General features: G+C 48.0%; 2 protein-coding genes, 1 long non-coding RNA gene and 2 pseudogenes across 16 annotated transcripts in view; 4 read left to right on the top strand and 1 right to left on the bottom strand.

Moving 5' to 3' along the window:
• Nucleotides 1-23,852, top strand: part of RT1-CE4 (RT1 class I, locus CE4) — a 73,055-nt gene that overhangs the window by 5,560 nt on the left and 43,643 nt on the right. The window contains exon 7 of one of the 2 annotated variants that reach the window (XM_063279388.1): nt 22,849-22,868. The exons of the other annotated variant lie outside the window; for it this stretch is intronic. Within the exon in view, the coding sequence (XP_063135458.1) occupies nt 22,849-22,853 (5 nt within the window). The 3' untranslated portion in view covers nt 22,854-22,868. Of the gene's footprint in view, nt 1-22,848; nt 22,869-23,852 lie in introns of those variants that run through there. 2 annotated transcript variants of the gene reach the window in all.
• On the bottom strand, nt 1,161-19,411 carry LOC134483853 (uncharacterized). Its single transcript, XR_010060966.1, has 4 exons — nt 18,931-19,411; nt 12,298-18,391; nt 3,528-11,442; nt 1,161-3,323 (listed from the first exon to the last, which is right to left on the bottom strand). It is a non-coding gene; the product is annotated as an uncharacterized LOC134483853 (long non-coding RNA).
• On the top strand, nt 5,761-5,906 carry Cdk2ap1-ps3 (Cdk2ap1-ps3 pseudogene; annotated as a pseudogene).
• On the top strand, nt 15,805-16,107 carry LOC224733l-4 (LOC224733l-4 pseudogene; annotated as a pseudogene).
• The window catches only part of RT1-CE5 (RT1 class I, locus CE5), a 76,251-nt gene continuing 71,945 nt past the window's right edge, over nt 19,547-23,852 (top strand). For 4 of the 13 annotated variants that reach the window (XM_063279109.1, XM_063279111.1, XM_063279107.1 and 1 more), the window contains exons 1-6: nt 19,547-19,686; nt 19,890-20,159; nt 20,851-21,126; nt 22,103-22,378; nt 22,506-22,640; nt 22,804-22,818. In XM_063279109.1, the coding sequence (XP_063135179.1) occupies nt 19,614-19,686; nt 19,890-20,159; nt 20,851-21,126; nt 22,103-22,378; nt 22,506-22,640; nt 22,804-22,818 (1,045 nt within the window). In that variant the 5' untranslated portion in view covers nt 19,547-19,613. Of the gene's footprint in view, nt 19,687-19,889; nt 20,160-20,850; nt 21,127-22,102; nt 22,379-22,505; nt 22,643-22,803; nt 22,849-23,090; nt 23,139-23,268; nt 23,727-23,852 lie in introns of those variants that run through there. The other 9 variants (XR_010060670.1, XR_010060669.1, XM_039098660.2 and 6 more) reach the window with 7 other exon arrangements.

Here is a 23,852-nt window from a genome sequence, read left to right as displayed (position 1 = left end):
CAATATGGTGCTTCTGCTCCTTACACTCTGGCCATTTTAGAATCAGTGGCTGAAAACTGGCTCACTTCTGGGACTGGAATACACTAGTCCATGCCGTCCTCACTGGAGGCGATTATCTTCTCTGGAAGTCAGAATGTTTTGAACATTGTAGAGAGACTGTCAAGAAGAGTGCTCAGGCAGGTGATGGATGGACCTTTGACGAGCTGACTGGATCAGACAATTATGATATTAATGATTCTCAGGTGCATTGTGGTCCTGGCTGTCGCTCAAATTCAAGCGGCAGACACTGGGGCCTGGAGAACACTCCCTGTTAAAGGTGATCCAGGAGTGTCGCTTACTGGGGTGAAACAAGGACCGGATGAGCCTTTTACAGACTTTGTACACAGGCTCATGAGTCCTGCAGGTCTCGTGTTTGAATGTACAGAGGCAGGTGTTGATCCTGTGAAACAATTGGCCTATGGAAACGCCAATCCAGCCTGCCAGGCGGCTATCAGATGCTATAGAAAGAAGACTGATTTGACAGGTTACATCCGCCTCTGTTCAGACATCGGACCCTCATATCAACAGGGTCTTGCTATGGCTGCAGCCTTTGGTGAACAGACTGTTAAAGAATTCATCACCAACAGAGACGAAAATAAACGGGGGTGTTTTAAATGTGGTAAGGCAGGACATTATGCTAAGGATTGTTCCGGAGATCCAATTAGGAAACAATCTGATCTCCCTGCTCCTGGCCTCTGTCCAATATGCAAATGGGGAAAACATTGGGCAAATTTCTGCAGATCAAAGAGGGAGGCTGAAGGGAACACAATACATCATCAGGGAAACGGAGGGAGGGGCCAGCCCTGGGCCCCGAAACAAGTCTGTGGGGCAGTCAGCTTTGTTCCAGCCAACTCCAAAAATCCATTTCAAAACTTAGTAGATTAACCCCAGGAGTGCGGGACTGGACCTCTGTTCCCCCTCCCACACAGTATTGACCCCTGAGATGGGGGCTCAGGCTCTCAATACTGGAATCTATGGTCCGCTGCCATCTCAAACGTTTGTATTGATTATAGTAAGAAGCAGCGTGACCATGAAAGGGCTGCAGATTTATCCTGGAGTCATAGACAATGATTATACAGCGGAAATTAAAGTTATGGCCAAAGCAGTAGACAGTATTATAACCGTTCCCCAGGGTGAGAGGATAGCTCAGTTAATATTGCTTCCCCTAATGAAAACTGACAATAAAATACAACATCCCAAAAGAGGAGATGGGGGTTTTGGATCATCAAATATTTACTGGGTACAGGAGATGACTGCTCAGATACCTTCCCTCAAACTTTAGCTAGAAGGAAAGCTATTTACAGGATTAATTGATACAGGAGCCAATGTGACTGTTATTAAACAAGGAGATTGGCCCTCCCATTGGCCTACTGTAGAGACATTAACTAACTGAGAGGGATTGGTCAGAGTATCAACCCGAGACAAAGTTCAAAATACCTTACTTGGAAAGATAAGGAAAATAATTCAGGCCTCATTAAGCCTTTTGTAATTCCTCATTTGCCTGTGAATTTATGGGGGAGGGGCTTGCTTTCCCCGATGATAGTTATAATGTGTCGTTCTAATGAGGAGATTGCTGCTCAGATGTTGGCCCAGGGACACAGGCCCGGAAAAGGATTGGGAAAGCGAGAAAACGGCTCTACAACCTATCTCAGCCACAGGCCAGAAGGATGAAAAGGGGATTGGGAAATTTTTGATTTCCGCCATTGATGTGCCTGCACCCCAAGGGTATGCTAATCCAATTATCTGGAAGTCTGATGAGCCCATAGGGGTCGATCAATGGTCTTTAACCTCTGAAAAACTACAATTAGCACAATTGTCAGTGCAGGAACAATTGGAAGCAGGACAGATTCAAGAGAGTAACTCTCCTTGGAATACTCCTATCTTTGTTATTAAGAAAAAAATCTGGCAAATGGAGGCTGTTACAAGAGCTGTGAATGCTACCATGGTACTCATGGGTGCCCTCCAACCTGGGCTGCCTTCTCCCGTGGCTATACCTCTAGGTTATTTTAAGGTAACAATTGATTTAAAAGAGTGCTTTTTTTAAATAATTCCTGTATATCCTGATGATCAGAAAAGGTTTGCCTTTAGTCTACCATCTATAAATTTTAAAGAACCTATGAGGCACTATCAGTGGAGAGTCTTGCCTCAAGGAACGGCCAATAGTCCCACCCTATGCCAAAAAATACCTTGCTAAGGCCATACAAACAATCAGAGGTTCTTGAACAGCATGTATATTGTCCATTACATGGATGATACATTAATAGCAGGACACGAAGGTGGACAGGGTTTACAATGCCTTACCCAGCTGACAAAAGGGCTAGCAGCTTCATGGCTTCCAATAGCTCCAGAAAAGGTTCAGTTATGGGAGCCTATAATTACGTGGGATCCCAAATGAACGGACCAAAGATAATTCATCAAAAGGCTCCCATTTGCAGGGATCAATCATATACTCTTAATGACTTCCCAAAATTGTTGGGTGATATTAATTGGCTTCGACCTTATTTAAAACTTAACTACCAGAGAATTAAAACCCTTGTTTGATGTATTCAAAGGAGATCCTCACCCTAAATCCTGAAGATCAATTTCTCAGTCAGCACCTTTGGCACTGTAAAAGGTCGAGGATGCCATCGCCAAACAATTTGTCACTCATACAAATTATTATCAACTTTTGGTGCTCAGCACATTTAAGCTGACCATGACACCAGCCGGCCTTTTTTGGCAGAGTAACCCTATGGTGTGGATTCATTTACCTTCTTCCCCGAAGGAGGTTTTATTACCTTACTGTGATGCTGTATCAGAGTTCGTTATTTTAGGAAGAGAGAATGCTAGAAAACACTTTAGAATTGAGCCAGCAGAAGTTATTCAGCCTCACCTCCAACCTCAGGTGGACCGGCTTTCACAGGACACAGACACAGGGCCTGTTGCCTGGGCCTCAGGCAGGAGCTTTAGACAACCATCGTCCACCTGACAGGCGAATTCAATTTTGTAAGCCACATGCTCTTATATGTCCCCGAATTATTAGTAAAGATCCTTTAGACGAGGCTTGACTGGTGTTTACTGATGGATCCTCTAATGGCATTGTAGCCTGTACTTTTAAAGATGAAAATAGTTAAATTCCAGACTCAAACTCCTCCACCTGAGTGGTTGAGCTACAGGCCAGTGCTGCAGTTCTTTCTGCCTCTCCTGAGGAATCCTTGAATGTTTATATGGACAGCGCTTACCTAGCCCATCCCACACCTCTGTTAGAACCTGTGGGACACATTCGATGTCTCAGAAACAGCCACCTTGTTTTTTTTTTATTTATTTTTTAAGATTTTATTTTATTGTATATGAGTACACTGTAGCTGCCTTCAGACACACCAGAAGAGGGCATCAGATCTCATTACAGATGGTTGTGAGCCACCATGTGGTTGCTGGGAATTGAACTCAGGACCTCAGGAAGAGCAGTCGGTGCTCTTAACCGCTGAGCCATCTCTCCAGCCCGCCACCTTGTTTTTATGTTGTCAAAAACTTATCCAAAAATGGATGAAGAAGTGTTACTTGGGACACCTTAGGGCCCATTCTGGTCTGCCAGGACCTTTGACCTGAGGCAAGGAAGTGGCAGATGGGGCTGCTAAGTTCATAGCCACCGCCTCCCCTGGCCTACCTGAAAGTCTTCACCAGGCGCAGACAGCTCATTCTTTCCATCATTTAAATGCTCACACATTAAGATTGATGTTTGATATTACCAGAGAACAAGCCAGACAGGGAGTCAAACAATGTCCTTCCTGTGAGACTCACCTCCCAACTCCACATTTGGGAGTCAATCCCAAAGGCTTGATACCAAATACGATCTGGAAAATGGATGCCACACACTGCTCAGAATTTGGTAATTTACAATATATTCATGTTTGTACAGATACCCATAGTGGGTTCATTGTTGCTACCCTACAAACTGGGGAAGGCAGCAAACAGGTCAGTGCCCACCTATTACACTGCTTTTCTGTCTTGGGGCTTCCCAAACAAATTAAAACTGATAATGGTCCAGGTTATATCTCAAAGGATTTTCAAGAATTCTGTACACAGTTACACATCGCACATCTTACAGGGATTCCCTGTAATCCTCAAGGACAAGGCATGGTAGAAAGAGCACATTTGTCTTTAAAAACCACTACTGAAAACATTTAAAAAGGGAGAATGGTACCCTAGGAAAGGTACCCCCAGAAATATAGTAAACCATGCCCTTCTTAGTTTAAAGTTTTAAAAATTGGATGCTGATGAAAAGTGAGCTGCAGATCACTTTTGGCACCCTAATTCACAAAAACAGTTTGCCTCGGTCAAATGGAAAGATCCTTCAGATAAAAAATGGCGTGGACCTGACCCAGTGCTTACCTGGTGGATAAGGTCAGTCTGTATTTTTTCAAGAAAATGATGCAGTCAGATGGCTGCCAGAGCGATTGGTAACACAAATTGATAATGATAATAAATCCAGGGAATAACCTCTTCCCTGAGAATACGTGTTCTTTTTCTTTTCAGGAAAAAGATTGAATTCGGCTTGCTGGTGACGTTCCTTTGGGCGGTCCTTTGAGCCAATGAAAATCACTTGTGAGGCTTCAGCACCAGGTGAAAGGGAGGTAACTTCCCCGTTTGCCTGGCGTTTTTTTCCTGACAGGAAATTATACCAACCATGCTAAAACTCAGAGATATGGTTGTCTCAGAGCCGTGGCTGATGGCCCACCTGTGGGATGCCGATCTGCTAAAATGTTACATTTTACAGATTTTAAGACACGGCCTGGAAAAGTTGCTCCTGTCTTGTGCTCTTTTGTCTGATCAGCAACGTTCCTACTGCTTAGACAGATGGATTGAGGAGAACGTGGGTTGTCCCTACCATTCATGCAGAATCCATGATGTTAGGACCTTAAGAAATGATGAGATTATTATCCAAGGTCCTTATCAGGGCCCCAATTTTTATCGCACACCCGCAGGCTCTACGTGGGTTGTTTTGAGATCCACACAATTCTCGCTGGACTACACCAGTCAAGGGAGCCATGATTATGACCTGATACAACCTGGCCTAGCAGCTCTGTCTGTATTTGGCGTTCTCTTGTCCAAGTACAAACCACCATTCTTGCAGAAATCCAAGAACAAGAAAAAGAGTTAAATGCACCACTCACCTCTCTGTCTTCACGACATCCTTTCTCCTGGCTCTCTCTTCTTTGAGAAGGCCTCGTGATTGCCAACATTGCAGATCTTGGCCATGTATGCAGGTGAAGGCAGACACAAGATCAAATGAGGCCTCTCATTGGGGAGAAGAAAGGGAGCAGAAAGGGAGAAGCAACATGGAGGGAGACGTAAAGGATCCTAGCCACGCATCTCTATGGAGACACAGGTTGTCATGAATATTTCTTCAGGGATGGATTTCTGTAGACAGGTTTATCTTATCTACGTGGGTGGTTAATACCCTTATCAATCGGATGTAAGTTAATTGTGTGGATGCATTGCACATAGAGTGTACAGCCCAGCCGTGTCTGGGCTCAAAGTTTGTGGCCTCCCGTGAGCCGCACCTGGTGTCTGCCTGATGTAATGTGGCAGCGGCAGGGTGAGGACAGCCATAGTTGCCCTGGCGGCCCAAGAAGGTGACAAAACAAAGTGCACTGGCTCCTAGCAGGCGCTCGGACGGGTGCGCGGACTTGGAAGCCTTGGCCTCGCCACCGAAGCACTAGCTGCGGACCTCAATGCAGGAAGTGTCCATTCACCGTCTACTCACATGGCAACTTCCTCCCAACATCGCCAGCTGCTGAGTGACTGTGGGCCTCCATCGCTAGGCTACACCCAGGGAACTGGAAATAGCCAGGGGCCTCAGAGTACCGTGCAGAGCTGCTGGCCACAGTTGAAGATTTTTCAAATGCTAAGGTCTCAGACAGCACTTGTCTGGAATCAGGGTCTGACATGGCTTTGTGCACAGCTGAAACTAATCCTTGCAAAAGAAAAAAAAAAGTCAGTGAAGGCTTCCCCTGAGACTTGCATAATTTTTCTAAGTGATGTGGACTTCTGTCCTGGCTCCTCCACTTGGTTCCCAGCCCTTAAAGCTGCTAAGCAGCACTGTTCTGAGATTGGATCCTCAAGTTGCCCTGTTCCTGTACAGCAGCGCAGAGCCCCTGTCAAGTGGACCTGAGCTGTGTTAATTCCCCTCCTCCTCTGTGCTCTTCCACATTCCTGGCTTCTTCTCTCCATCATGGCAACCATTACCACTGAGGTCCAGCCTCTGCTACAGCTGTTACCAATCCTCCTCAGTCTTGGGGAATAGTTCAATTCTGAGTAGTCTAAATATTTAGAGTTTGTTTCACATAGGACAAGGGCATGCCATAGGACATCATTGTGTCTTTAAAATGCCTTAGGTCCATCATGTGTACAGCACCCCATGCTGTATTGTCATAACCATGTGGGTGGATTGTCTCCATTAGCCAGCATATGCTGTGGTGGAACTACTTGGAATGCTGTTGGGATTCTGTGACCCAGGACAGCCTGCCCTCAAAAGGTGCTGTGGGTTTATCCCTGTCTCCCAAACATGGCAGTCTCCTCTGACCATCCTCCTGCTTTCCACTTTGACCTGACCGCCCTCTGACCCAGGTTCTTCCTCTCTTTCTACCTGGGGGAAGCTCCCTCTCTCTGCTCCAGTCACTGGGAATGAGCCTACTGGTTCTCCCTTTTCTTGTGTTTGAAATTTTTCAATCTTTTCTACCTCTGTTAGTTTCTCCAGTTGCACAGCCAACTCTGCTACTTCTCAGAAGAGAGAGAGGAACCCTCCTGTTTTCCTTTTTCCCTCCATGTTTTGAATCCCACGCTTCTCCATTTCTTCCTGTATTTATTCCAGTTCCTCAGTCAAATCTTTCCTCCGTTTTATAAACAATAGCCCCAAATGATGGAGAGTGGAAACGAAAACTGACGTGGAAATACATGTGGGGCATGGCCCAAGAAAAGCCTTAGAAAACACAAGGTTGGCTTTTTGAAACAAAGTATCCATTCCTTTTCTCCTGCCTGTTTCCAGCCCCGTCTCTTCAAACATTTCTCCCAACCGTTCCTCCCACAGTTCTCCTACAGTCTAGTCCCTTCTCCCAGTTTTCCCAACACCAGCGGCTCCAAACTACACCATGTAGTCCCTAAGCAGTGCACAGCAAAATCGGTCAAACCAGTGCCAGGCCCTGCCTTCTCACCTCAGCTTTAAGATGCCCTCACAGGGACTGTCAAAATTTGTGTCTCTTGAGAAAATGGCTGCACCAAGGCCTCTCATCAGGCTGAAGACATCACAGTCCAGGGTGGCTCATCTGCTTTTTTCTGAAGCAGGAGCTGCCCCCCAGGAGCTGTCCATTGTGGGGGCAACTCCTCTCCTGCCTCACCCAGCAACTCCACAGAGATGGCACCACAGCAAAGCTGCCTGCGCCCAGGAAGGACTTCTTATCCTAACCCCTGGGCCCAGTTCTGAGAAAGGTAGTGCATCTGAAAAAAGAAAAAAAAAAAACCCTACCAATCCCAGAACAAATAAAAAAAACAAAAGAAACAAACAAACAAACAAACAAACAAAAAACCCAGAAAGCAAAAGCAAAACCAAAACAAAGAACCACCCCCAACCCCCAGCCCATGAACTTCCCACAAAACCCACCAATACTTGAGCAGGAAACCTATCAATCCTTGAATAGGAATAAGCACCAACCTTTCAACTTTTTATAAACAAAATAGCACAAAATGAGAAAAAGGAGAAAAAATATGGCTGCTAAAAACCATACAGGGCACGTCCCAAGAACAGCCTCAGTAAGCACCCTGTTGGCTTTTTGAAACAAAGTATCCACTCCTCCTCTTCCTGCCTTTGTTCTAAGGTAATTGAAATAAACCTGCCCATTCTGCATCGCCCCACATTTGGCACCCTTTGTAAAATGTGCATTTTATTTTCAATGATCAGTTCTGTACACCTGAAGCTGTTAGCTGCAAATTCCAACAAAGGTGCAGCAAATCGCTTCTTTCTGCCCCAGCCTGCAGTAATATGCCCTGACAGGAGCTGTCAAACTTGTTCCATTCCTAATATTAGGCAGAGGCCCTGACATCTCCTCAGCCTGCCACCATCACAGGAGCTGTCCATGGTTGGGCATCGCCTTTCCTGCCTCAGCCTACTGTTGTCAGGAGAGGCTATTCACAATGGTGACTCCTTTCCTGCCTCAGCCTACAGTCTTGGTCAAATCCCACCGCAAGAGCTGTCTCACAGGAGCTGTCCATAGTGCCAGCGCCTCCTCTCCTGCCTCGCACAGCAGCTCCACAGAGATGGCGCTGTAATGTTATATTTTTCTCATCCCTACTTTAATGTGGTCTCTTAAATGCTTTAACCTCCCTTCAAGCCCACAACCCACTAAAGGTAGTGGGAAAAAATGGGTAATAGGATACAGAGAAAATGGACCTGTTTAGGAATTGATCTTTGGAGCAAGTGTTCTCTGTGTTGTCAGGAAATCAGCAGTTCAGTTCACAGGTCAGTTCATTAGTGTCCAGATAGCAGCAGTGGTAGCACGACCTTGCAGAAACAGCTAGACCTCAGACAAATTGGCAGGAGTCAGCAGGAGGGATCAGGATCAGCAGAGACACCAGGAGAAGTCCCTTAGCATGCCTCTCTCAGGGAAGGGCAGATCAGTGAAGACAGGAGACCAAGAAGCATTACAAAGAGAGCTGTGCAAGCAATCCAAGCCTCCTGTCACTGTCCATTGGGTCCCATTTATACTCCCTCCAAACTTCACATGTCCTCCATAAGTCTTGCCTCACCAAGTGTCTTGCCTTAGCCTGTGAGTTTATCTTAGCCAAACTTCACATAGGTCTGTATCATTCACAGATTGACGTCACTCTGCCAATCAGCCCAGTCCACGGAAGCAGCAGGGAGCCGCCAGCACACCACCAGAACATTTCTGGTGCATTTCTCTCTATGGAGCCTGAACAAACGGAGCTCCACAAAGCAATGTAAGGTGAACCAATCCCTGTGTGTCATAATCAAATAATCCTTTATCATGGTCCTTTCACGTCCTTGCTTTAGCAGAATGTCCTTTCACTTGTGTCTGCTTCAGGAAAACACTCCTTCACACGTTTGCCTCAGTAAAATATCATCCCACACAACTGAATTTCTAAGAAAACCAAAAGTTTGAAATACATGGCACTTCAGAAAAGCTCTCTGCAGTTGAGAAGAACTTCCCACCAGAGCAAAGACGCTGGATGGGGATGGTACCTGGCCATTCCTTGTTGGTCATTGTTTGTCCTGACTTTACAGAAAGAAATGGTGTTCTGGAGGCTTCCTACCAATTCTGTGGACTCAGGCAAATTGGCAGATTGCAGTGGAAGTTTTAGACGTGCTAACTGAGACAGACACACATGGAGTTTGCTAAGACAGATTCACATTGTGTTTTCCTGAGCTATGGGAGGACATGGGATGTTTGGAGGGAGTGTAACAGGACGCCATGGACAGTGATGGCGGGCTTGCATAACTGGCTGTCTAATGCTTCATTGGTCTCAAGTATTTGCCTTCACTGGTACCTCAGTCTTTAAGGCTGGCCCTCTTTACCTGGCCCCATTCTCCTACCATTGGAGCTGCCACTCTGCAGTTCCCTTAGGTTCTCCTGTGCCATGGCGCTCCCTACCATTCCTTTGCTCATTTTTCCTTCAGAGCTACCTCTCTCACAGCTCTGCTAGGTCAACCTGGTGTTCAGTGCAGTTTCCTTAGGCCCTGTGATTTTCTGGTCCTCCCTCCATCCCTCCACATTCAGAGCTGTAACCCTGCAACTTCCTCAGGCCCTGCTGGGCGACTGTGACTCTTCCTGCCCTCTCCTACCCTCTCATGTTAGAGACGCCTGTAACTTGCAACTCTAACCCTGCAACTCCTCTAGGCCCTCATGGCTTCTGAGACTCCATTCCCAACCCTTCCCTATGAATAAGATCCTTTATGAGAGCTTGGTTCTCATTCCACTTCTGGCTTCTACAAAAGTCCTGGCACCAGGCACCGGGACTCTTAGGTGTGGCCAGGCTGCTGAGTTGTGGTGATGACCCACTGAACAGCTTGGTCCTCATTTTCTTCTCCCTGAGTCTGGGGGCACCCATGGCTCCAGGCTGCAGTGACGTTCTGCTTCCCCTCTCTCACCCAGGGCAGCAGGATCTTTCCCACCCTCTTGTTATCTTGGGAGGCCTCTTAGAATCCTCCACCCTGTGCATCTGAAACCAAACCTGAAGATCCCTAAGTTTATTCACCTGTCCATGCAACATTGGCCTCAGTGTCCCTTAGATAAACAACATGAATGGCCACCCAATGGCACCCACGATCCTAATTGTTCCTTATTGTCATGGTGGGGAGCACAGTAGCAGACAGACAGACAGACAAGATGCAGGAGATGCAGCTGAGGGTTTGCATCCAGATCCGCGGGCAGCTGAAAGAGCCAGACCCTGGGCCTGGCCTGAGCATTTGAAACTCCTCAGCCACCTCAGTGACGCAGTCCCTCCCACAAGGCCACACTTCCTGACAGTGCCCAACCCTGGGGACCAAGCACTCACATCTATGAGCCTGGGGGGCCATTCTCATTAAACCACACATTTCTGTTCACCACAGGGCAGACCAGTGCTTCCTGGCCTTGCTGGGTCTGTGTATTAGCCATGTCTCAAGAGTAACAGAATGTATAGAACGAACATTTATATGTTATATATAATATAATACATTTGATGTATGATAATGTCTTACAGTCTGTGGTCCAGATAACTCAGCAATGGCTGACGATGAATAGAAACTCCAAGAATTCAGTAGATGCTCAGTGCACAAGGCTGGACGCCTCAGCTGCCCTTCAGTGTAAGCTACCACCCCAAAGACGTAGGCGCTCAAGTCAGTGAAGAAAGGAACTTCCCAGCAGGGCAGAGCAGCAGGCAAAGAGCAAAGGCTTCCTTCATCCGTGTCCTTATGTAGCGTCCACCGGAAGGTGTGGTACATTTTAGGGTGGGGGTCTCCATCTCAGATACTCTGGATTAAAATGTATCTTCCTACCACAAAATCCATATAGAAGTTGATTTTTCACACTTCAAACTGAGCAAATCCTGTCACAGATGTTCCCTCCATGTTGGGGTTAACTCCAGATGCAGTCCAGTTGGCATGTAAGCCTGGCCACCACACGTCCACCTCTTGTCAGCTTTGTTAGCACAACTGTCATTGTGCACCGTGTAAAGATTACCTTTGTGTCACTCAAATGACGATTTCTCGCCTCTGCACATCTGGTTTTAAACTGGGCGTGGCACTGGAATGCTTACTGTAAGAACGTCCTGTCTGGAGTGTGTGCAAACATTGCTCCCCGTCTGTTTTCTGCTTTGTCAATAAAGCTGATCAGCCAAGAACTGAGCAGTGGAGAGAACAGGGTGGTACTTCTGATTCCATGGAGGGGAGGAGAGAAAGGGAGAGGGGGATTTCAGCCATGAGGAGAGGTGGAGAAGCCACCCTGAGAAAACAGCAGAGCCTCAGATAGAGTCACTTCTACACTACAGTGACAGTATCACGGGAGATTGGGCTGGGAGGAAGCTTGGTGAGCTTAGAAGATTAGAATAGAACAGTAATGCCCAGTGATCGTGATTTAAAGCAAATTGAACAAACCATAGTCTCTCTGTGTCAATTCCTGGGAGCAAGCTGTGTCAGTGAAAAAAACACCACTTACTTTAATGATATCTACATCTACACTACAGTGACAGTATCACCAGAGATTAGGCTGGGAGGAAGTTGGGTTAGCCTAGAAGTGGCAGTGATTCCTGAAATTCCTAAGAATGTGATACTGTTTTTTATTTACTATTTTTCTTTCAGAGGGAACTCTAAAGTCCTCCATTTAGCCTTTCCAACCATGATAGCCCTCACTCCACAGGTCAGGGAACCAATGTGAGAATTCTGCCAACCTCTTTGTACATCTGTCCCAATTCTACTTTCTGGGACTGGAAAAATAACCACAGGATGAATTCAGGAACCCACTGGACCTAATGTGATTCAGATTTCAGCCAAAACCTCATTAATCCCTGGCCCTCCACAACACTTTTATCTAACTGAAGAACCATAAGGTTTCCTGGGAGCTCCTGGGATCAGCATTAATTTGGGCCAATATGCAATAGAGCCTGCTAAGTCTGATTATTTCTTTCCCTCAGTGTATGGTTACCCTGGTGAAAACCTGTAGGTCCCACTAGGAAAGCACTGGAGAAAGGCTAGCAGTATACATTTTAGACATTCTATAAGGTACTTACTCAGGGTCACCTGGCCACTCGTTCATTCAAGGCGTTCTGCATCTGCAAACTGGCTCAAGGTTAGAAACTGATTCCTGGGCCGAGATGCTCTTTTGCCACTAGAATGTAGCCTTTCTCTCATTTGTTGGCAATTATTCCACTTATGTGATCAAACACAAATATCATAGGCTTCTGAGGTGATTTGATTAAGAATATTTCCTGAGCCTTGGTTGTGCATACCCAGAAGCAGGCAGATCTGTGAGTTCGAGACCAGCCTAGTGTATACAGAGTGAGTCCCAGGGCAGCCGGGGTTACACGGAGAGCCATGTAGCTGGTCTTCATTACTTTGTTGGTTCTTTTTTCCCCACCCTTTGTCCTCCTGGTTTCACCCCCTATGACTAGAGAGGAAAGGAGGAGACCTGTCAATCTAAATTCTTTTCAACAATTTCTTCCATCTTCCAACCCTGGTCCTTCTAATGTTTCTCCCAAAAGCAGTTCCTCCCTCAATTCCCCAACACGGCACTTAATCAATCCCTTCTTCCAGTTTTCCCAATGACAGCAGCTCCAGACTGTGACAACTGTTCTAGCCTCTCTGCTCAGTCAGCTCCTCCTGGCTCTACTGTCTCCCTGTAGCTTCTGCACCAACTGCTTCTCCTCTCACTCTGCTCCCCCAATCCTTTCTCACACTCAGCTGCCCTTCTAATGAACTATCTTGAAATCCAAGAGGCAACAACACTTAATGTCATGGTGTCAAGCAGTTCTAACAGCTAAGAATTCTAAAGGGCCAGTTGACCAGCAACTGGGAACTTTTTACAGGGCCAGGTGTGCAAGATAAAGCACACTATAGAAACACAGTCTCAAAAAAAAAATAAGTAAAATGTATCCAATATTCACTCCCATAAGTTCCTAGATTTGAGTTCATGGTCATCGGGGAGTGGAAGTGCTTGAAGGCAATTAGGGGATGTGGCCTTGGCAGAGGAAACTTGTCACTTGGATGGGAATTGTGGCTCCAAAAGTCCAAGACAGTTGGAGAACCTCTCTCTCTTCCTGCTGGCTGTGGACCCAGGTGTGGAGGATCTCAGCACAACTATGTGAGGCTGACCAATCCACGCTCGCTCGTCCTTAACTAAGAACAGCAAGGCGGAGCAAAACAAACCCAATGCTCAGGGCTCGTCCTCGACTGCCTGTGGGGTCACATTTATACTCCTTCACCACAGGTCCTTTCACGTGTCTGCCACAGCAGAACATTCTTTCCCCTGTGTCTGCTGCAGGAAAACCTTCTTTCAGATGTCTGTTTAGCAGAACATTCTTCATGCGTGTGCTTTACCAAGAGATGCTTTCACCTGTGTCTTCCTCAGGCAAACCCTCTTTCACGTGTGCCCTCCCCCAAACTATCCTGTGATCTGACTGACTTTCCTAATAAACTAGAAGTCTCCACGTCAGGACCATAAAGGAATGACAGGGTACAGGGGTGGACGGTTGACTCTGCGTTTAGACTCAGGAGCATCTAATGGTCTCAAATGCTTTACAGTGGTCTGGATTTTTGTGAACTGAGAGAAGTTTTAGCATATATCTTGCTACAACATACCATGTCCATGTCTCAGCTCTTGTCTAAGGTACGTACATATGAGACTCACTGTAAACATATTGTAAAGTCCCAGTGCTTGTCTCTATGGCAAACAGTTCAGAAAACTAAAAACTGCAAGTGGGCAGTCAATCAGTCTTACGGACATGTTAGAACAAGTTTTATTAATTACAGAAATAAGTTTTCTTTAGCCTCTTGTAGATGTTTCTAAAGTCAAACATCACGTAGATGGCTGGAAACAAGCACCATTTGCCTATTCTGATACACTGTACATAGATAGGGGGTCTTTGAATCTCAGACATCTACAGGATATGGGGTTCAGAATGTTTTATGAACACAAGGCTTTCCGTAACAGTGAGGCACGAATGCTCTTGGCTGCACCACATTCTAGTTCAGAGGGGATGGAGGGCATCGAGGAACCTCCATATGGAGTTTGCTTCAAATGTGGCAGAGCTGGGCACCAGCCAAAACCTGCCCAAGCTTCAGCTGCAGACTGCATGCTGTCCTAACAGGGACAAGCAGAACACAGAGGAAGATCACTGTGAGCTTTGCCAAGACAAGTCGGGGAGTCCTTCAATATTCCTGCTCCACAAAGATGTCCACCATACACTGGGCCAGCAGCCTGAAGCTGGACGCCTCAGCACTGCAGGAGAATCTTGGGTGACTGTCCAGGCAGCCAGCAATCTCTGCCATTTCTGCAGCTTTTGAAGCTGCTTGCTCTGCACTTCCCGTTTTCTCAGGGAACATTTATCCTTCTCAGGTCACTGATGGGGAGGAAGACTGGATAGCTACAGTCTCACAATAACCTTAAGTTGTTTAAGATTTAAGAAAATGATTTATGTCTAGGAAGATATTTTCTGGTGGAAAACTTCAAGTTAAAATGGAAAGGGAATTAGGCAAAGAACTTTGGACGCAGGACAGATAGGACTTCGGATTCACAGGATACATAATAGTTTCTCAATGGTTGGTAGATACACATGAACCAGACATGAGTGTAATTCTTATATTTTTAATTTAATAATTAATTAAAATTCTTAATTATAAAATTAATTAATCTTAATCAATTAAATAAAGAAATAATAATTCTGAATGGGGAATTAATAATTGTTAACTATTTATAATTATGTTTTTATCCTTGTTCTCACTGTATATAGTTGATGATGTCAGAGAAAGATTTGCCTTTTATAGGACTAATGGGAACAATGTTGAGATAATGTCGTTGTGCCCTGTGTGAGGAAGCCTCTCCCTCCTACCCTGCCTACCTAAAGCACCTTCTGAAGGATGAGATACAAAGCCTATGTCCTATAGCCAAGGAGAGCAGAAGGCAGGATTCTGGTCAGAGGGAGGAACTCTGGGAAGAGAGAAGCATGGGGAGTCACCACCCAGACTCAGAGGAGTCGGGATGTGTGAATCTGAGGAGAGGTGAGCAGCCACATGGCAGAACTTAGGATGGTGTAAATGGGATAACTGAGTTAGGAGAAGCCTGGACAGGCCCAGCATGAAGCCTAGGCATCCATAAATAAATGTAAGTCTGCTGTCATTATGCAGAGCAAGGACAGGCAGGCAGGAATGTCCCACAGAAGCAGCAGGAGCTGGAGCAGGAGCAAGAGCAAGAGACAAAGAGCAAGCGATTCCTTCCATGTCTTCACTGAGGCCTCCAGCAGAAGGTGTGGCCAGATTAGAAACGGGGAGGGACTCCACTCAAATAATCAGGATTACAGGTGTCTCTTCCTCCATCAAAGGATCAGAAACTGACCTTCCCACTTCACCTTAAGCAAAACCACCTCATAAATGTTGCCCTCCATTTTGGGGTTTTAGTTAACCCCCCATGTAGCTGACATCAAACAATCAACATCATAGTCCAGGTCAGAGTTCTGCAACTACTCTGGGGCTTTGCAGCTCCTCTGAGCACTCAGGGCTCTGCTTCCTGCCTCTTCTCTTACAGGGCGTTTTCTTCCCACGGCTGGAAAAGCATGTAAAGTTCTTCTGGATGTAAGTGTGATGAGAGCAGGGCAGCATGAGACCCGAGACCCTGGAGAAGCACAGACAGCAAGGAAGCCCTGGGGCAGCTCAGTCAGCCTGGGTCCCCTTTACCCTCAGCTCCTTGGGCTCAGACTCCGTCCTCTCTGTTTCTTCCACCAGGGGGCGACATTGGACAAGAATGGGACGCTACTCCATCTTCAACAGGTGAGATCTGGAGGGTCAGCAGTGGGAGGGAAGATGGGGGAAGGGGACACCTTTCTCTGAGGAACATTCTGGGTGTTTGGATGTTCTGGTCTCTTATAAATTAGTATCCAACCATCTGAGTGGAATTTATCCTGTTCATGGGGAATCAAAACTGACATCTGCTGAATTACAAAGAGCAGCACACACTGTGTCTTCATCCTGGGATGAGGCCGTGTTCCTCTGTTCACAGCAGGTCCATACAATGAAAGATCTTTTGTACTTTAAATTTTGTGCTGTTTTGCAAATTGTCATTACACTACACTCTATTTCAACCATCTCAAAATTCCTAACACAGAGCTCCCTTCATTGGCTGGTGGTCCACTGTTGTCTGAACAGCACTGTGCCCTCTGCCCCTGGCCTCACACTCTCGATGTGTAGGGGAGAGACAGGCAGGATTATTAAAATCATATTTTTATATTTTATTTTCATGACCTGTCCTCTTTGTGCATATAAATATGTAGGTGCACAAGCATTGCATCCCTTGGGACTGAAGTCACAGATGGTGGAAGCCACCGTGTGCTGAGGGAACTCAACCTGGATCCTCTGCACCAGCAACAAGTGCTCCTGGCTGCTGAGCCATCTCCCCAGCCACCATTGGAATGTTTGCCTCAGGAACCACACAGCTGCCTCACAGTTGCTGGCTGATGCCATAGAGAAACCAGAGGCCAAGGAAGAGACAGGGTCAGTGCAGAGCTCAGGAGGGAGGGGAGCTGGGCACGGATGGGGTGAGACCTGAGGGTCAGAGACACGGAGGGGCTGAGCAGGAGGAGACGGAGACAAAGGGGGAGTCCTAACTCAGCAGAGTGCCCTGTGTGAGGGCATTTCCCTCAGACTGCACTGGACACATCTCCAGAACCCTGCTGGCCTCTTACACTTACAGTGACTGGTGTGCTGGTTTGAATGAGAACAGCCACAAAGGCTCATGGGAATGAATCCTTCAAATCCAGCTGAGGCCATGTTCAGAGAGGATTGGGAGGTGTGGCCTTGATGGAGGATGTGTGCCACTGGTGTGTGCACTGAGGTTTTAAAAGACTTTTACTGGGCTGGAGAGATGGCTCAGTGGTCAATAGCAATGGCTGTTCCTGAGTTCAAATCCCAGCAACCACACGGTGCCTCACAACCCTCTGTAATGAGATCTGATGCCCTCTATGGTGTCTGAAGACAGGTACTTTATGAATAAATTATATATATCATATACAATATTATATGTTATATACAATAATATTTTATATTACATATATTATATATATCAAAATTTTTTAAAAATCGACTTTCACTGTTCACAGTGTCTCAGTCTGTTACTTGCAAATCAAGTCGGGAGCTCTTAGCTGTTCCCCCACCACACCTCTCCTCTGCCATCACGGACTCAAATCCTCTGAAACTATATAACAGATTAAACATATTCTTTTATAAGATACCTTGGTCAGAGTGTCTTATGGCAGTAATAAAAACTAACTAGAACTAGTGTGCTAACACAGGCCTTCAATCCTGTTGTTGTTGATTGAATAGGTGGCCCCCATAGACTGATGTGTTTGGATGCTTGGTCCAAAAAGAGTGGCACTATTAGGAGGTGTGGCCTTGTGGGAGTAGGCGTGGCCTTGTTGGAGGAAGTGTGTCACTGAGAGGAAGGGTTTTGAGGTCTCTGTGCTCATGCTCTGCCCATTGTGGAATGAGAGCCTCTTCCTGGCTGCCTTTGGATCAAGATGTAGAAGTCTCAGCTCCTTCAGCACCATGTCTGCCTGCAGCTGCCATGCTTCCTGTTATAATGGACTAAACCCCTGAAACTGTTATCCAGCCACTATTGAATGTTTCTTTCTAGAATTGTTGCCTTGGTCATGGTGTTTCTTTACAACAATGAAAGGGAAACTAAGACACCCAACCCTCAGGATGAAAGGCAGATGTATCTCTGGGAGGTCAAGGTCAGCTTGGTCTACATAGTAAGTTCCAGGACAACCAGAGCAGTGCAGACAGACCTTGTCTCAAAAAAACAGAATAAATGAGAAGAAAAGTAACAGAGACAGATCCTTTCGGTGGGGATGCCTATCCCAACTGCATCCTTAGGTCAGTCAGGATGGAACCTAAGAGCTTCAAGTTCCCTTGAAAACACTCACAGCACCTAAGAGTGGTTCACTGAAACAGGAGCCTCCGAATCCTGGAGAGGTTGCTGGGCTGTTGTGGAGACCTGCATGGGGAGGTGACTGGAGTGCACACCAGTGCTCACCACATTTGTTGCTCTGTGTGATGGGTCACTCTCTTCAGGAGCCCCCACCCATCTCTCCTCTTCTTTCCACTTCAGTTCTGTGGCTGTGATTTGGAGAGATCCACAGAATGAACAAATGTGTAAATTTAATCTTTCCCCACACTACTGACCAGGGATGAAACCTCACATCACCAGTGTGTGCTCTCTGGCCTGAGAATCATCTTTCCTCCAGTGTCCACACTGCTCACCTGAGGAACTGTGGGGCCCCAACTCAGTTATCAGATCCAATGCCCCGCATAACTGTGACATTCATATCCCTTACCTTCTCGGCTCCTAAGTGTGAGTGAAGGTCAGAGAAGGAGTGAGAGGTCACAGATTAATAACTTCTCCCACACTCTCTCATTATTCTGTGGTATAGTTAATTACAGGTCCCCTCCTACCGTGATTTAGTCACTAAAGCAGCTGCACAGGGGAAGTGTGGACATAGGGTAAGTGCAGTGTAGCACAGGGCGCTTTGCTGTCTGTGGTCTCCACAGGGGTCTCTTCCCTGTGGACAACGGGGTCTCCTGTGCTGGGACAATGACCCAGGTCCACATGGACAATCTCAGGACTCGGAATGAAGATCCTTGTAAAACGCACCCACCTGGAGCCACAGATGCATCTTCTGGGAATAAACACAAGGAGTCTGGGTCTGAACCCGAGGTTCAGAAGAAAAATCCTGAGGGAAGAGGCAAAGCCTCCTCTTTACAGATGAGAGTCCTGCACTCAGGCTTGGCAGTGTGAGCAGCCCACTGCATATGAACAGAGGGGTCTCTGTGGGGTCAGGATGGGGCTTGCAGGCCAGCGCCTCCTCTTAAAGGAGAAGCATCTCTCACTGCATCCACAAGGCTTGTGTTGTGACTGTATTCCTGGAAGTCACTTTTCTCCTAGAAGACTCCAGGGTCTGACTTCCGAAGAGAAGATGGAAGAGGAGGGTGGAGGAGAGCACACAGAAAGGCCTGCAGGTGTCTCCTGGTGTTCAGGCAGCTTCTGGGTCAGAACTCGGAGACACCGCGACAAACAGCGCTCTGCCCCACAGCACTGGGTTCAGGCAAAGTCTTAGTTGCCAGGCGGTGAGGTCAGGGGCGGAGCTGGAGATTCCCCATCTCCCCTGTTTCACTTCTGCTCCTAACCTGTGTCAGGTCCTTCTGCCCGGATACTGATGATGCGCTGGCAATTCTCACTCTCATTGGGTGCCGCGATCCGTGTGAACCAATCAGCGTCGCCACAGACACTGGTTGTAAAGTCCACGCAGCACGCGGGAAACAGCTCGGTCTGGGATCTTAGATGGGGGCGATGGCACCGCGCACGCTGCTCCTGCTGCTGGCGGCGGCCCTGGCCCCAACCCGGACCCGCGCGGGTGAGTGCGGGGTCGGGAGGGAAACGGCCTCTGCGGGGAGGGGCGGGCGCAGCACCGGGGAAGCCCGGTCCCCGGGTCGCACACCAGACCCCCCGCCCCTTCTCCACCCGTGTCCCGAGCCCCGCCCCCTGCTCCCCGCCCGGCCCGCGCTCCCGCCCGGGATCCCGGGAGGAGGTCGGGGTCTCACTGCACGCCGTCCCCAGGCTCACACTCGCTGCGGTATTTCCACACCGCCGTGTCCCGGCCCGGCCTCGGGGAGCCCCGGTTCATTATCGTCGGCTATGTGGACCACACGGAGTTCGTGCGCTACGACAGCGACGCAGAGAATCCGAGATACGAGCCGCGGGCGCGGTGGATGGAGCGGGAGGGGCCGGAGTATTGGGAGCAGCAGACACAGATCGTCAAGGGACACGAATGGAGTTTCCGAGTGAGCCTGAGGAATCTGCTAGGCTACTACAACCAGAGCGAGGGCGGTGAGTGACCAGGGTCGAAGGTCAAGACCACTGCGAGTCCTCACACGGACTGAGATGTCCCTGAGCCCAAGTCCAAGGTTCTGGAGCTAAACCTGTAGGACCCCCTTCCGGGAGACCCCACTTCAGTCGCGGGATTGTACTCCCCGAAGAAACGCGAGAGACCGGCTCTTGATGTAAAGCACAGGAGGCAGTTTATTATCAGAGCTCTCGGACGGCTCCTATCTCACACAGGAGACAGAGGAGTCGACCCCAAGACTAGAAATTCAAGGATTTTTATAGAGGAAGGCAAGGGGATTCGGCGTGGTTATACTTGATTGGTTAATTCATACATCAGCAAGGGAAATGGGTACAAGGTCTCAGCAGCAAGCAGTATGTGCGGGCTGGAATGTTCATAATGTAGAAGAGCGTCTTATCTCTATTTGTAGAGCAGGGAGTTTGGTAGTGGCTAGCCAGTTCCTGGAACAATCCCATGACCTTCTTTTCAGGCTTGCCGGGGCATATCTCAGGCCCGTTCTGTCCTGTCCCCTGGTCTGCTGTTCTTTTGTAGTTTTTATTTTAATTCTTTCAAACCTACCCGGGCAGGTTTCCCCTCCTGGAAAAAGGAGTCCGCGTGTGGGCGTGGCCGGGGCGGGTGAGCAGGGCCGGAGCTGTGGGCGGGGCCGGGACCGGGGCTGACCGCGGGGTCCCGCAGGCTCTCACACACTCCAGGTGATGTCTGGATGTGACATGGGGTCGGACCAGAGCCTGCGCCGCGGGTATGAGCAATACGCCTATGACGGCCGCGATTACATCTCCCTGAACGAAGACCTGAAGACGTGGTCGGCTGCGGACTTGGCAGCACAGATCACTCTAAACAAGTGGGATCAGGCTGGTGAATTAGACTATTACAAGGCCTACCTGGAGGGTCCATGCCTGGAGTGGCTTCTCAGATACCTGGAGCACGGGAAGGAGACACTGATGCGCTCAGGTGCGGGGGGCCGCGGGCTTCTCTTCCTCTGCCCTAGGGTGGGGCTCAGTCCTGGGGAAGAAGAAACCCTCAGCTGGGTGATGCCCCTGTCTCAGAGGGGAGACAGTGTCCCTGGGTCTCCTGATCCCTCATCACAATGACTGCACTGCCTCTCCCAGGGCCCAGCCTTCTCCCTGGAGAGTTCTGAGTCCCTCTCAGGAGGGAAGGAGAGAATTTCCCCACTTAACAGCAAGGGCTTCCTGCTGTCAGCCATGGCCTCTCCCAGGCCAGGTTCTCTGCCCCCACCCACTCTCTGAGGACACTGACTCCTGTCCTGCTGAGTGTGTCAGCCCTTACACCTCAGGACCAGAAGTCTCTTTTCCTCATAGGAGACATGGACTCCACTACACTAGGCTGGTTCTCCCCAGTTTCTAGAACTTTCCAAAGAATACATTCTCACAGATCCCTCCCTGATGTGGGGTTTGCCTCTCTTCCACACCCCAATTCTCTCTATTCCTACAGTGGAGAATGGTCCCATGAGCCCTTGTGGGTACCCTGGAGGAATATAAATTGTGGGATTTCTTTTTCTTTTTTCTTTTTTTCTCTCTTTTTCTTATATTTTACTTTATTTTTCTTTCCTTTTTTTTTTGAAGGCATTATTTTGCTTCTAGTCAGTTTTTCTCTGCAAACACATATTAAATCAAATATTTTCCATTCCCCCTTCCGTTCTATGACTAACCATCTCATGCTATAGAACATCACATAAGGACGGCCATGTTGATCCACAGCCTCATGTGGATTCCCTCTTAGCTTCTGAGTCTCTCAGGAAAGTGTGCAGTTCTGTGCTGAGGGGACCAGCTCTCCCTGCAGCTCACTAGTGAGATGACAGTTCAAGTGTCAGACACACACAGTTCAGTGTCATCATTGACTTAACTGTGTCTTGTGTATATTTCAGTTTGTCTTGTTAACTGTGTGATTTCTTAAATCTTCCACACAGATCCCCCAAAGGCACATGTGACCCTTCACCCCAGACCTGAAGGTGATGTGACCCTGAGGTGCTGGGCCCTGGGCTTCTACCCTGCTGACATCACCCTGACCTGGCAGTTGAATGGGGAGGACCTGACCCAGGACATGGAGCTTGTGGAGACCAGGCCTGCAGGGGATGGAACCTTCCAGAAGTGGGCATCTGTGGTGGTGCCTCTTGGGAAGGAGCAGAATTACACATGCCTTGTGGAGCATGAGGGGCTGCCTGAGCCCCTCACCTTTAGATGGGGTAAGGAGGGTGTGGGTGCAGAGCTGGGGTCAGGAAAAGCTGGAGTCTTCTGCAGACCCTGAGCTGGTCAGGGCTGAGAGGTGGGATCATGACCCCCACCTTCATTTCCTGTACCTGTCCTTCCCAGAGGCTCCTCCCTCCACCAACTCCAACACGGGAATGTCTGTTATTCTTGGAACTGTGACCATCATTGCAGTTATGGCCATCATTGTAGTTGTAGCCGTCATTAGAACTGTTGTGAGGAAGAGATGGATAAAAACAGGTAGGAAAGGGCAGGGTCTGTTTCCCCTCAGCTTCCTTTAGAAGAGCGCTCTGCTCATTATTGGGAAGCACAGCCACACCCCTCATTGCTGTTGTCTCCAAATGGGTCCTCTGTCAGTTCTGGAAACTTCCTCCTCACAAGACCTTCCTTGAATTTCTCACAGCTTTTCTTCTCACAAGTGGAAAAGGAGTCTACACCCCTGCTCCAGGTTAGTGTGGGGGCAGGAGTGTCCCTGAGGGTATTGGAGTGAAGCTGGAGATGTGGGGAGCTCTGGGAATCCATAGTAGCTCCTCCAGAGAAATCTTCTGGGGGCCTGAGATGTACAGTGATATGAATCCATACACACACAAATACTATACACACACACACACACACACACACACACACACACACACACACACATATATATATATATATATATATATATACATGTGTTTTGTTTTACCCTAGGCAGGGACAGCTCCCAGAGCTCTGATGTGTCTCTCCCAGATTGTAAAGGTAACTCTGGGTCTGACTGGGGAGGGTCAATGTGGACCTGATTGGTTTCAGGGACTCCCAGTATCCCCTGTGAGTGGAGGGTTGTTGGGCTGTTGTCTTCACAGTGATGGTTGTGACTCTCGTTCTCTAGCATGAAGACAGCTGCCTGGAGTGGACTGAGTGACAGACGATGTGTTCAGGTCTCTCCTGTGACATCCAGAGCCCTCAGTTCTCTTTAGACACCAGTGTCTGATGTTCCCTGTGATTCTATGGCTTCAGTGTGAAGAACTGTGGAGCCCAGCCTGCCCTGCACTTCAGGACCCTGTCCCTGCACTGCCTGTGTTACCTTCCACATTCAACCTTGCTGGTCCAGCCTGGGGCTAGGGATTGGGGACGTCTGCATCCTGTCACTCAGTGCTGCTCTGAGCTGCAACTCCTCACTTCTACACTGAGAATAAGAATCTGAGTGTGAACTTGACTGTTCACATCCTTGACACACGTGTTGATGGCTTTTTAAATTACGTTATTGAGAATACTTAGAGGGTTTTTTTTGGTTTTGTTTTGTTTTCTTTTGTTTTAAATAAATGGCAGGTGGAGAACCTTCCAGAATCTGTGTCACTAAGCTGTGTGTGTCTGGTGGGACAGGGTGGGGCTGTGGGAGCTGAGTGTGGACAGGGCTGTGCCCAGGTGGAGCTCAGTGTGTTGTCATCTTTGGGGGTCACTCCTTGGCTGTGT

This window comes from Rattus norvegicus, chromosome 20 (assembly GCF_036323735.1).
Source record: "Rattus norvegicus strain BN/NHsdMcwi chromosome 20, GRCr8, whole genome shotgun sequence".
In the NCBI taxonomy this organism is placed as follows: Eukaryota; Metazoa; Chordata; class Mammalia; order Rodentia; family Muridae; genus Rattus; species Rattus norvegicus.
Note: the sequence above shows the minus strand (reverse complement) of the source record. Positions and strands in the feature narration are given on the sequence as shown.